We start from the raw sequence: 14,307 nt of genomic DNA, 5'->3' as shown, positions 1-14,307 counted from the left end.
ATAGAGTAGTAGAAATGAATACAAGACCAGCTTCATCAGCAAGTTATCAACAGATAGTTTGTCTTCTAGAATCTTTTTAATGATGCCGTCAGGTAATAATTATAATTTGGGCCACAGTAAAACAAATAGCAGATCGACAGTTTTGACCCAATGTGGTCACTGGGCTTGGAGTAAGAGGACTTACCACTGCAACCAAAAGCCTCAGATTATTTACTTTACCTCCCTGAATCTGAGTTTCTTCGTTTGCAAAGTGGAGTTTCTGAGGTTTGTCATAAACATTAGGTATGAAAATGTGTGCAAGGGCTTCCCTGGTGGCGCAGTGGTTAAGAATCCGCCTGCCAATGCAGGGGACATGGGTTCGAGCCCTGGTCCGGGAAGATCCCACATGCCACGGAGCAACTAAGCCCATGTGCCACAACTACTGAGCCTGCGCTCTAGAGCTCGCATGCCACAACTACTGAAGACCGCGCGCCTAGAGCCTATGCTCCACAACAAGAGAAGCCACCGTGATGAGAAGCCCGCGCACTGCAACGAAGAGTAGCCCCCGCTCGCCGCAACCAGAGAAAGCCCACACCACAGCAACGAAGACCCAACACAGCCAAAAATAAATAAATAAATAAATAAAAATTTAAAAAATAAAAAGAAATAAAATAAAATAAAAAATAAATAAAAATTTTCTTAAAAAAAGAAAATGTGTGCAAGCACCTTGAACTATACCTGACTTTGTACATGTTCAACAGACGTTTCCTAAATCTGACAAATTATCAATTTCCTTACTACAAAGCCAAATAGGAAAATGTGGGTTCCAAATTCCTTTGTTTGGCAGTGCTTTTGTATCTGTATTTGCGCAAAGTGAAAGTAGTTGTTCTCGAAACTGTACCTTGTCACTCAAACTGGCATTCATGAAGTTTGACACGGAGTGCTGAAGACAGGTACCAAATGAACCAACTACAAATTTTAGGGCGAGCTCCCATTGGCTAGATTCCTGAAGGTTCTGAAGCAAGGCAGAGATGGAATTGATAATAGGTAACATAAGGCTGTCTCCTGTGAAATGATAAAAGTATTTTACTCGAGTACAAGTATTTTAATATTTAGATTTTTTTTTTAAACAAAGAAAGACCATATTTGGAAATTGTTTTCAGGGACGGTCTACTCCTTCAATGCAGGTAATGGTCATAGAATTGATTCTCAAAGTTAGTAAATAAAAGAGTTAACACGAGGCTTGATCTAAACCAGAAAGTAGCTAGGTACGTGGATACTGAGGTACTTTGATTGTAACTTGCCTATTTTGAGATGCTTAAATCATTAGCTGAAGAAAACCATTTCTCTACTTGGAAGACCAAAATTTATGAACAGATTCATAAAAGTTAACACTATAAGCCAAATGACCCATTTTCCTGACAGTTTGGAAGAGTAACAATGTGACAGTAATAATTAAGAAACTATATTAAGGACATTACATCAGATTCATATTCAGGATTTCAAGAAATTTCTATGTTGGCCTATTTACAAAATCGTAATTCAATGGTTATACGTTTCTGATGTCAAATACCTTCACTGATGGAGCAGTATGGTAAACTTGTAGAATCGAAGGGATATCTCTTGCTTTCTACAAAAGAGAATAAATTCAATAACAATAAGTAAAATAACTCTCTTTTAGAGCACATAGTCCCAGAGATACTTTAATATTGTGCTCTTACCAAATAATGTTCTAAAGCAACCTGTTACTTAAAAAAAACCAAAACCTTTACAGGCCTGGATGTACAGATAAGTGTACATCCAGACCACGATGCAGAACACTACTAGCATGCAGAAGCCATCCCCTTGCCCGCTTCCAGTCTACCCTCCAGGGTAAACACTACCCTGATTCCCGATAGCATGGCCTCCTTATAGCCCGTCCTTGTACTTTACATAAATGAAATCATACAATACATATTCTTTTGTTCCTCGCTTCATTTGTTCAGCATTATGTCTACAGGATGCATCCACGTTACTATGTGTAGTTCCAGTTCCAAACCTCTACCATTTAAACTTGCATGAAGCAGAAATACACAGAAAAAAGATGACACAAATGAGATTTACCAGCCAGAGGCACAAGTGATGAAATCAATTCATAGATGACAGGGAGCACCATCTGTGACTCGAGAACTATCCCATCTTCACTGAAGAAGTCACAGTAAGACCACTCCTCATATGGATCTTTATGAGTTCCAAAAGAAGTCTAAATATCAAATCATACAGAAAAGACACAGATAAGGACACTCCGGAACACAGAGTCCTTCTTCACCAAGCAGAATCCAGAATCAGATCTATCAGAGCCAAACACAATGTTGATGGTCAAATACAACCATGTAGTCTGTTTCTTCTGGTCTATGGCTTAAAATAATGCCGCTTTAAATTACATTGTTACTCAGGGAATTCCCTGGTGGTCCACTGGTTAGGATTTGGCACTTTCACTGAGGGGGCCAGGTTCGATCCCTGGTAGGGGAAGATCCCGCAGCCACATGGCCAAAAAAAAAAAAAAAAAACAACAAACTGTTACTCTGGACAATGTCCAGAGATGCCTTGTTTGAGGCCCAATGTTTCAAAAGATAGTGCAAATTAAAGCCAATAAATGTGACTAGAAAAGAGGAGTGGTCTCATGCCCTTAAGTAGTTCTCTGGTCTAGAGTAAGAAAATATGAGAGGTAGATTCAGTATTTTTATAAACTATGCAAGTGATTTAAAAGTGGTGTGTAATGGATTGGGTAGGGGTTTTGTTTAAGGAAAAGAAATTCCAAGCAATTTACTTTCATGAGAATTCCGCAGTCATCCATTTGGCACTGTCTGGAAAGCTCTACTGCCATTAAAGTATATTTACAGAGTTCTAAGGCATCTAGCAAAAAATCTGAAAGAAAATGGAGAAAAAAATCATTAAACTAGTATTTCATGTGTTTAGAACAACAAAAACAACCTTTGAATAATTACCATTCAAAATTCTAAGGTAGGCCACAAAGCAGAGAGAAAGGTTTCCACATAGCTTTGACTACCCTAACTAATACAGGTAAACATTTTTCTTAAGCTTGACTGGAAAGTAAGATCAGATATGGGGAGGCAAGGAATTTCACAATCTTCTGAAAGCGAATATTGTCAATAGTCAGAAATGACATTGTTAATTTTGGAAATACTTTAAAATCATAAACCCCATAGAGATTCAATTATAAGTGTCCCCTTTGTGAAAGAGGGATAATGATCGCTTCTCTCTCTACCTCAGTGTCCAACTGTAAGGAGACAGCATTAGACAAGTACGAAATGAAGCAGAGAATATAAAACCACGTAGATTATAAATCTTGTCACCTGGACTGCAGATGGTGGCAGCCTGGCATGCTAGATCATGTATCTCAGAAGGAAGATTTAGTCCCGCAGGGATTGTCATGGGAACGCCATTAGCCAACATCTGACAAAGCTTCTGACACGTCAGGAACAGCAATTTCCCAGTGTCGGTGTTGCAGTGATACTTAAACAAGTCTCTTTGGAAGAAAGGAAGTGTCGGAAGTTAGAGCACTCGTATGGAAAGCAGATGTATTTGCCTTTCTTGGATTAATATATAACCACTAACAACATTTACAATGTCTTTAAATGTTTTCATGGTATACAGTGTGCTTCGTTTTTCTACTTGCTTGGGATACCACTAACTGTTGCACTGCAAGGTGACCTAAACTCAATGGTTTGGTTACCTAACTACACAGGGTTAGTCACTCCTCTTCTACGCCACCACTTTCTTTCTTTTTTAAAAATAAATTTATTTATTTAATTTATTTATTTTTGGCCGTGTTGGGCCTTTGTTGCTGCACGTGGGCTTTCTCTAGTTGCGGTGAGCAGGGGCCACCCTTTGTTGCGGTGCACGGGCTCTAGGTGCGCAGGCTTCAGTAGTTGTGGCACACGGGCTCTAGAGCACAGGCTCAGTAGTCGTGGCGCATGGGCTTAGTCGCTCCCCGGCATGTGGGATCCTCCCGGACCAGGGCTCGAACCTGTGGCCCCTGCATTGGCAGGCAGATTCTTTTTTTTTTTTTTTTAATTTAAATTTATTTATTTATTTAGGCTGTGGTGGGTCTTCGTTTCTGTGCGAGGGCTTTCTCCAGTTGCGGAGAGCGGGGGCCACTCTTCATCGCGGTGCGCGGGCCTCTCACTGTCGCGGCCTCTCCCGTTGCGGAGCACAGGCTCCAGACGCGCAGGCTCAGCAGTTGTGGCTCACGGGCCTAGCCACTCCGCGGCATGTGGGATCTTCCCGGATCAGGGCTCGAACCCACGTCCCCTGCATTGGCAGGCGGACTCTTAACCACTGCGCCACCAGGGAAGCCCAGCAGGCAGATTCTTAACCACAAGTCCCTACACCACCACTTTCTGACCCAGGCATCCAAAACAGGCTCTCAGGGCGAGAAACCAAGAATCACGTCTGTGGAAGTGAAAGGGTCACCATCCCTATCCTCGTCACCGAAGAAATAAATGAAACCAGTGTTCCTTTCTGATGAGCTGCGTGATTTGGGGACCCGGAACTCACCTGCATTTTCTCAGTGCCACTTCCACGTTCCCGTCGTTCAAGGCCCTCAAGATCATCTTGGCCTCCAGCTCTTGCCGGGACACCTGCAGGGCCAGCACCTGTCGGTGCAGCTTGGACTCGGCGTTCAGCCTCTCCTCCTCAGCAGCCGCAGGCTCTGCTGGCCTCCAGGGTTTGTGTTTAGCCTGTGCGACTTGCTGAGCTTTAATGTGCTGTTCCCGGAGCTCTGCTACCAGGGAACTATTGCTGTAATCTTCAAACGAAAGAAAGACCTCAAAGTTCTCCTGTAGCAAGGCAAGCAAGACAAAGCCCCACGTCCGTTCAGTTCATCTGCGGCTGAAAATCATCGGCGTGTCTCGAACCTCTATTTTACCTCTCTCTCTCCCTTGTAAATTAAGAATTTAAGACTCTATATTTCAAAAGTAACTTATTATATAAAGGTTGGAAAAGGGGAAAGTATCACTTTAGCCAGGGCTTTCTCAACTTTGGCACTGCTGACGTTTTTGGGTCTGGTAATTCTGTTGTGGTAATTCTGCCCTAATCCTAATCCTAACCCTAACCCTGAACAGAAAGAGGGAGGGATTAAGTATTAGGTTTGTGCGATTCTACCCTGGTGGCTTGAAGAAGCCAGTTTTGCTCTTTTCTGTAATAACTTCTGGTTAGCTGCTAACTCCAGACCTAGAATTACTTTTTCCAACCCAGTAAAAGGATCCTGCTGAAGCCCAGGGAAGGACACCAAGAGGTAGTGGGAATGAGTGAGACCTTCTTCTTTGACACCACACTTCAGAACAGGGTTTCTCAATCTGCCAGATGATTCTTTGCCGCAGGGGCTGCCTTTGCACAGGAGGATGTTTAGCCTCTCCCACTAGACCTGGCACAAGGATTGTTCCATAAACGGTAGCACGATAACTAAACATGACTTTGCTTAGATCTAAACCATTGCTTTAAAGTACCTGTAATTTTCAAATTTAAGAAGACCGCGGCGAGGTTAACTTATGCTGACTCCTGGGTGCTTCACACGAAGACATCTATTGTTTAATACAGAAGATCGCAAACTTTTGGGTTGTAGCACCTCTTTACACTCTTAAAAATTATTGAGGACCCCAAAAAACTTTTTAAGGAGATATCTATCAATATTTACCATATCAGAAATTAAACAGAAAAGTTTAAAATACAAGAGCATATAAAAGTGCACATACCATCAGCCTTTAGAGCGATGATATTACCACATCATGAAGCCTCTGAAAACCCAGTATACTCTCATGAGAGAATATGGATGGAAAGAACAATTTTGTATTTTTGCTATAAATAGTTTTAATCTCATGGACTCCCTGAAAGGGTCTCAAGAGACCCTTGGGAGTCCATGGGCCATACTTTGAGAAACAGCAGTACAATAAACCGTGATAAATTATTTCTTCTTTACACACTTTGAGATAATACAGTTGAGAGTTAAATCTGCCGGTGTGTTAATTTCAAGTTTTCACAAAGAGATCCTCACATCTACCCAATTTCCTATTTGATGAAATTTATCAGTTAACCCTGACAGCCCTTCTATTTACAAAATCTTTTCACGTTAGGAAGGCCCTAGAGCCAAAATAAAATAATTAATTTCAAATCTGAAGACAGTTAATCAGTTCAAAGTTAACAGAAATTAATTTTCAAGAAAAAGTGAACTACCTAGAATGAAACTATATAGAAAAAAAAAATTAAGACATTATGAAGTAGACAGTAATCTTTTGGGACAGTTTCTATCGACAATTTGCTGTCTTTCGCGATATTTTGAGACACTGTGGTGCCTCAGTTTCCTCATCTGTAAAGGAGAATTATAATAGTACCCTCCCTGGGGATCTACTGTGACAAATAACACATGCAAAGCCCCATGTCTAGTACATGGTAAGTACTGAGTAAATGACAGCTACTGTTAGCCATCATTCCGGGCCACCAGAGTTAAATAAATAATCTATAAAGATACCGTAAACCAAAATGGTTTTTTAAAAAGGCATAAACTAGAATACAATTAAAAAGGAGAGAACAGTTCCTTAAAAAGTTAAACATAGAATTACCATATGACTCAGCAATTCCTCTCCTGGGTATATACCCAAAGGAACTGAAAGCAGGAAGTTAACAGGTATTTGTACGTCCATGTCCAATGCAGCATTATTCACAGTGGCCCCAAAGTGGAAACAACCCAAGTGTCCATCAAGAGATAAATAAACAAAAATGTGGTAGAGCCAGACAGTGGAATACTATTCAGCCAGAGACAGGAAGGAAGTTCTATACATCCTACAACATGGATGAACGTTATACTAAATGAAAAAAGCTAGACACAAAAGGACAAATGTTTTATGATTCCACTTTAAATGAAATTTATGAAATAGGAAAATTCATAGAGATAAAAAGTAGATTAGAGGTTACAAGTGGCTGCGGGGAGAGAGGAATGGGGAGTTATTGCTTAACAGGTGCAAAGTTTCTGCTTGAGGGGATGAAAAGTAGATACTGGTGATGGTGATGGTTGTACTGCACTGTGAATGGAGTCAATACCACTGAATTGTAAATAGAAAAATGGTTAAAATGGCAAATTTTACATTGTATGTACTTTACCACGATTTAAACAATCAATAATGCAATACACCCAAAACCACTGAATTATACACTTCAAATAGATGAAATGTATGGTACGTGAATTATATTACATTAAAGCTGCTTTAAAAAAGAGAGACAGAAAGAGGAAAACCCAGTATATCTGAAGTCTCTGAAGGCTAGTGCAGATGGTTTTAAGAAGGAGGAACTGATCTATGTCAAATGCACTGATGAATCAAGTAATTATGTTCAACATGGCTTAACATCTTTACCTGTAAGCTAGCAACAGTTTTAAATTGTTTCAAAGTTTCTTCCCATTCATCCTTCTTCTGCAGATTGTCTGTAATTAAATTTTTAAAAGTTATAGCATACATCCAAATTCTGATATTATCAGAATTTTTAAAAGCTAAAATTTTAATTCGCTTTGGTTTTCTCCTCTCAAGTCTTCAGTAGTTCTTTTCAGATTCTGACAGAAGACAATTTAAGTACAAAAAGAAATCTAATTATTCTTTCTGAAGGTAGAAAAGAGAAGTTTGTTGGTTACAAGACAAATGGCAATTTTTCTGAAATAAATTCCAGATTTTTTTTTTCCCCAAGAGAATTACTTTGTTAATTGTTTTAAATTCAAGGTTAAATGGGTTTTTTCCCAATCATAACCAAGTGATAAGTGAGCAATGTGAGTAAAAAGTGCAAGGCACCAAAGAAATCTAGTCTAGCATTAAACAGTCACTGAAGCATATACACAAATGATGAGTTGATCTTACATGCTTCTGCTCTTACACTACTAATCAAAAGAATAAGGCAAGAAAGCCTTTTCATGAAGAAAAGTGTGTGGGATCAAAAAAGACAATCAGAGGCAGGAAAACTGTGGGTCAGGATGGGAGATGTCACTGATGCCCTCTTCTGAAAAGGATCAGCTTTAGAACTAAACCAAGAGGAGCGAACAGAGATGAAAACTACCTTTCTGAATGTCACACAGTAATTTAAGAACGTCTACTGATGTCTTCGCTACAGACAGTCTCCAGGCCTTGTCCTAAAAAGAAAAATGCAAAATGAAGTCTCTTTCTTGTATTTGCCATTGTATATGTAGTGCATACATAGACAAATAAATAAAAAGCACAGAATCACAATAAACAATAGATATGGCTTAAGAGTTGAGAGGTCTGTGTTACAGGGAGTTGGGCAGCCAAAGAATGGATCATAATTAAATAATATATAAGCTAAACATGAAAAATACCCATATGGACTCTTGGATATATGATTTAGAAATACTATAGAATATGCAAATCTCCCAAATCACCTTTCAGATACACTATAATTAACAGGCATTTGGGTTTTGTTTTTTTAGCAGCTTTTACTTATTATGTGAGAAAAAATCTGGAAAGGATCTCTGGAAAAGTTAAAGAGAACTGAACTTGTTTAGTAAAGAAATCAGAAGTCTAAGAAAGAATCATCCTCAAGACTAACAAAAAAAAAAAAAATCTTTTTTTTTTAAAGCTAAGAAAAACCAAAGAGGGAAAAGCTTTAATTGAAAGACATGGTATGTGTAAAATGCTTAGCAAGGGCCGGGTCCATACAAAGTACTCAAACATTTTGACTACGGGCTGCAGTTGAAGCTGGTGGTTGAGAACACAGACAGTTTGAAATGAGACTCTGCCACTTTCCAAATACCCTTGGGAAAGCCACTAATTTTAAAATTTTAGTTTCTAAACTCAATCAAAAGGAGCTAACAATAGGGCCTCCTTCACAACTTTGTTCACAGTTTTATTGTGAGGAAGAAATGGACAGTCCATTTGAAGTATTTAACCTAATGCCTAGTGGGCAATAAGAGGATAATAAATTTTAGGTGTTAAAAAAAAAAATCATTTCCCTAAAGGTAAAAAAATGATTGAAGTGCACCACTGAGAGGCTGGGAGGTAAGTATCTTCAAAGGTTTAAAAAACTCAACTACCCTGGATAAATTAGGTTTTCGGTCCCTTATCTCTCTACCGTGAATTGACTCTCTGGAAATCGTTTCTAAGTTTCAACGTTCTGTTCTCAGATTAGATTTACGTTGGTTCTGTGGCTGATGTTACTTGAGAGTAATGACCATGTCCCATACAATGCAAAACACTGTCTACACTTCAAGGCATTACGGAACATTCTTTATGTATAACAGATACTTCAGTTAATCCTTTTGATCTGCAGATCCTAGATTATTCACTGTGGGCTCAAAGCCACTGCTACAAAGCAGCTGTATTTGTTTGTTTGTTTTTCTATATGGTAAATTTTCTATATAGTAAATAGGAATTTTAATGTTAGGCCATTCTAGCAGTGAGAAGAGCAAGTACTCATATTTGTAAGTCTGTCTTTTCTATCCTGTTGATAAATATCCATAAAACTTGGATTTATCTACATTTTATTTAGTGAAAATCTCACCTCATTAGAATTATCTGGCTCTTCCTGTAATGCCAGTCGTGCCCATATGATTACTCTTCCTGCAGTTTTCTGAGCTTCAGCAGGAGGCAAAGACCTCAACAGAAGGATACAGTCTTCACCCTGTAAACAGAGTTTGAAAGGAAGAAAAAACAGCTGCTACCTGCAAAGGATGATTTGGATTTACCTCTTACTTTTCTATTTAAAGATGAAAAGACATCATTTTGAAAAAGACATTATGGTTCCATGGTTTAAAAATCTGAAAATTCTGTTTTGGATGACAGCAAACAGAAAAAGTAAATTAAAATACTACCCTTTGTATTTTGTAATTCTTAGGTATGCCTGTAGTTTTAGAATTATATAAAAATAAAGACATTTAAAAACACAAAAAGAAAACCCACCTCCTATTCTGGAAACAAAGGGTCCTACGCATATGTAAAACATGAGTCTGAGTTTTGTTAACTACCAAAGACTATGAAAGCTCATTAGGTATTCACAAAATACTTAAAACAAAACAAAACAAAACTATATATATATAGGCCAATCTAACGTCCAATGTTGGTATAACTTTATTTTGTGCTTGTCTATTTGGATAATTTGATAGTTAAATCTTTAAAAACTCAAAACAAACAAACCAACCATATAAAAGTACAATATAAAACTTTCACACCTTTTCTCTATCAATCAGGTCAATGATCCTTAGACTGTAGATTTCGTCTTTAGGCAACATATATGCTTCGGCCACCTTTAAAGCATCTTCTAAAGAAGATGGGACATCTTGTTTGAGAATGTATCTTACCACCCTCTGAAATAGAGACAATACACACTTCTTTGTTATGAAATCTCACAGAGAGCCCAGAAATCATTTGTTCATATAATTAAAACAATGCAGCAAACTCTAAACTGTATGAAAAATTAAAACATGATTTGCCTTCTGAATTTAATGACAGTCCTTTCACCCTTCTTTTTTTCCCCTTAGCTTTACTGAGGTTTAAGTGACAAATAAAAATTACATATATTTAAGGCGTACAACATGATGGTATAATATATTCCTTCAGCTTCTTAATTAACTGTCTGTTGTCTTTACTACTCTAACAACCAATCAAACACTCTCTTAACATTCTATCTAACAAAAGGGAAGTGGCGAAGAACCTAGCTCTATTAATCTTAAAGAATATAAAATCCGGTTAAATTTCCCATGTTGCTCTGGAAGTGGAGCAAAGGCGTTAAAACATTCAATTATTGTACTTACCATTATTTCCTTGCTTAAGAGATTCACCTCCCTTATTCCATAGCCTCGTAAAAGTTTTTTCATCTCCATTAGTTTGTAACTCTCCTGTAATAACTTGACTCTAAAAGTAAATTTATTGATATTAACATAGACTGTCTTTTTTTATGAAATACTAAGGGACACAGTAAAGGATAGAAAAACATATATGAATTTCAACTCAAAACATGAAGTTTATCCAACACCAAAAAAGCTGTTTGGTACAGTGTAATCTTACTTGGGATGGTCCATCTCTAAGTGCTGTTTCACTAGCTGCTCCACAGCTGCACTCCAGGGGACCACTGCTGCATACATTATCTTGAGCACAGCATCAAATATGAGCTATAAAAACACACACACTGACAGTGAATAGCCCTCGGATTTACCTTTCATGCAAATTAATGATGAAGCCTAATCAACAGCAGGGATCTTGCATCTACTGGATGGAAGCTTGAGAATATTTCATCTTCTGACTGCAAAAGCATATATGTCTTCCAATATTCACACATAAAGGGCAATTTTATTATTTAGAAAAATTCAGAAGAGTATTTTCTCTGCTGAAAGTTAAATCATATAGCTCTATTAACTTTCTATAGACTCTGTGCTTAAAAATATTCTCCATGATTTTATTCACATTTTATAATGGTGACTAATAACAGTGTGAAGTCAAAATAAAGGCATATGATAAACATATTTTAAAATGTCTCTATGTTTGTAAAACCATAGAAATGCCTGAAAATATATGCATCCAACCGTCCATGTGGGTTTTTCTGGGGGTGGGAATGAGAAGACTTTCACTTTTTATTTTCATAGGAAAAAAGGATTGAGTGGTTTTTATTTTCTTTTTATTCTTTTTTCCTATTACACAAATTCTCCCTAACAAATATATGTTGCTTTTGTGACCAGAAAAAAAGTTTTAAGAAAGGATGCAATGCTCAAAAGGCAAATCTATATGATCACTATTTACTTACATCTGTGTCAGATAAACATCCTATTACTGCCATAGCTTTTGCTTCCCATGCTGTATCAAAGAGTGAGGTGAACTTTGAGCTACATCTCTTCAATAAATCCTAAAATGGGATAAACATTTTTTTAAATTTAAAACTCTCACTAAAACACCCACACACACATATATAAACATAGATAAATAGCTTTTATGGATGCGTAAAAAACCAAAAACTCCTACTTAGCCATGAATGCTGAACAATAGTCAACAAGTGCAAAATTGCCAAAACCTTGGCCTTCAGTTTTACATGGTACAGAAAACTTTGTTCATGCTCTATTATTTCACAACAACCATTTGGAGAAAGTCCTATTATTATCTCATTGTGCTCAAGGTGACCAGTCAGTTAGTAGCAGAGTTAACCCACATTCTTAACCAATACAATATGCTGCGTCAATCCTAATGGTAAAGCATGACATTCCATAAAGAGTTAAACATTTAATACAATGACGCACTGCACAGATCCAGAAAAAAAGACTAGAGCTAAAGAAGAAGTTACCTCTATGTACAGAAGGAGAAGTTCCTCCTCCTGTAAGTCATGTTCCCTCATGTAAACTCTGATAAACTTCTCGAAGACGGAAGGAATAAGCTCGGGGGCCAGCACTTTATCAAACATTCGGAATACAATGGTGGTTGTGTCCTCCTGGATGTCGAAATAAAGACGGCATAAATGCAAACTCTAGCTGTGTTGGCTATGACAAAATAGTAATAATTCTGATAAATCTAGACTTCTACCTTCTCAAAATCAGAGAGGGCCAATTTGCAGTTGTATTTCCTATGCAGTGTGATTAACTCTCGCAGGTTATTTACCAAAGTCCTTAACTGACAAACTTCCTCCATGTTTTGATGATCCTTATAAAACAAAAGTGTTGAAGTTGTTAAGGATATGAAATAAAAGTGTGAGAGGGAAATACAAATAAGAGGAAACTGAAACTTATGCCTTTAAATTTTGTAGACGTTTAAGCAAAATTAACTAGTACTAATTAACAGATCAGAATCCAATAGAAATCTAAAAGAAATTTTCTTTCTTAAAAAAATAGAAAAAACTATTAATATTAGTGTAATACTTTTTCAGAACCCCAATATACTTAGGTACACAAACATCATTTAGATAATCCTCAATGTTCCATCCATATAGACCATGAACAGATACAAAGCGATGACATTTCCTAAAGTTATACACAAGGAACAGAATTTTCAATTGATAAAAGGCAATTAGGGAAAAGACAAAGTACTGTTTTATAGCAAGAGGAAAAGCTCTTCTGTGGAAAAACATATAAAATGATCAATATACATTGTACATTATAACATGTATTGATTATATAACATCAATATACTGCTTGAAACTTACAGAAAAAATTCCCATCTTATTCTTAACAGCACAAAATCAGTAAGTATAATTAATAACAAGAATCTGCTATATCAGAAAGTAGGAGGAAATTTATTATTTATTTTTGGGCTCCAGAAACTTCAGGAATAAATGTAATTTCATAATGTATGTACGATGTTACAAAAGGTCATACCTTCCGGTCCTTAAGTACTTTAAACTTCAGAGTTGAGGTTATACTGAGATGTCTCAACATGTTAGTTTGTAAACTAAATTATGGTACCCCAACAAACTTTTTTAAAATATAAGAATGCATTTTTTTTTTCAATATAATGAATGCTTTCTAGTTTTTAGAAATCTGAAGGGAAAAATAAATGAACTTAAGAAATTTAGAAGCCAAATAATAAATTCAGTTCATTAACCTCAAATTAATATCATATGTAACATCAATATTCCTGATTTTAGTTCTCTTTCTAGCATTGCTATTTTATTCAGTCAGTCAGAAAGTCCCAGATTTTTTTCAATTTGATCTTTTAAAAAATTCTTTGGTACTTAAGCCATTATGACTATTGGAATGCCTAAGAAATGCAATCAAAACTAGAAGTAGTTTACTACTTTAAATAAAAGAAGTAAACCTGATTGATACAGCCTTTGAAAACTAATCCTAATATGTTACTAAGTTTTGCCCTTTTAAAGGACTGTGAAATGTTACTAATGCATAAAATCCCAATTAGACTACTTAGGAGTATGTTTATATATTCTTTCCCTTTTGGTTGGCTCAATAGAGAAAAACAGTGCATTAAGACAGGTTCAAGTTTTAATAGAAACATAAGGAAGAAAAAAACCTAATTTTCCTTTTTGTGGATTTTAAAAGTACACAACAAAAGAACATACAAAAAGAATATTTAAGAAATGAATATGTGTCTAAATACACACAGACAAACCCTTCAATATAAATTAAATGTTTTATTACTAAAAATTTGTTTTTCATATCATACCAAGGAACTCCAATGCCAAGAGGACGCCAATCCTAACTCATCTGGTTTTTCTGCTGTAAAAAATACCTCTGCCAGTTGAAGCCCATTTTCTGGCCAGTTTGCCTTTAAAAAAATATTAGAGACCATTAAAAACAATGTTTTATGCCATGGGGAGTACTGGAAATGCCTTTTCAGTGCTAAT

At 36.8% G+C, this 14,307-nt stretch overlaps 1 protein-coding gene across 1 annotated transcript in view; it reads right to left on the bottom strand.

Annotated features, from left to right (window-relative positions):
- Positions 1–14,307, bottom strand: part of KNTC1 (kinetochore associated 1) — a 71,351-nt gene that overhangs the window by 29,105 nt on the left and 27,939 nt on the right. Inside the window, exons 24-39 of the mRNA XM_082418166.1 lie at positions 14,127–14,228; positions 12,537–12,653; positions 12,301–12,444; positions 11,770–11,868; positions 11,037–11,140; positions 10,784–10,883; positions 10,202–10,336; positions 9,535–9,654; positions 8,077–8,149; positions 7,389–7,456; positions 4,540–4,820; positions 3,336–3,508; positions 2,789–2,886; positions 2,083–2,221; positions 1,553–1,609; positions 881–1,044 (exon numbers count right to left, since the gene is read on the bottom strand). Coding sequence (XP_082274292.1) covers positions 881–1,044; positions 1,553–1,609; positions 2,083–2,221; positions 2,789–2,886; positions 3,336–3,508; positions 4,540–4,820; positions 7,389–7,456; positions 8,077–8,149; positions 9,535–9,654; positions 10,202–10,336; positions 10,784–10,883; positions 11,037–11,140; positions 11,770–11,868; positions 12,301–12,444; positions 12,537–12,653; positions 14,127–14,228 — 1,974 coding nt within the window. The remainder of the gene's footprint in view (positions 1–880; positions 1,045–1,552; positions 1,610–2,082; positions 2,222–2,788; positions 2,887–3,335; positions 3,509–4,539; positions 4,821–7,388; positions 7,457–8,076; positions 8,150–9,534; positions 9,655–10,201; positions 10,337–10,783; positions 10,884–11,036; positions 11,141–11,769; positions 11,869–12,300; positions 12,445–12,536; positions 12,654–14,126; positions 14,229–14,307) is intronic.

This window comes from Balaenoptera physalus (genome assembly GCF_965194825.1).
Source record: "Balaenoptera physalus genome assembly, chromosome: 12".
NCBI lineage: Eukaryota > Metazoa > Chordata > Mammalia > Artiodactyla > Balaenopteridae > Balaenoptera > Balaenoptera physalus.
The sequence above is the reverse complement of the archived record's forward strand: the minus strand, read 5'-3'. Positions and strand labels throughout refer to the sequence as shown.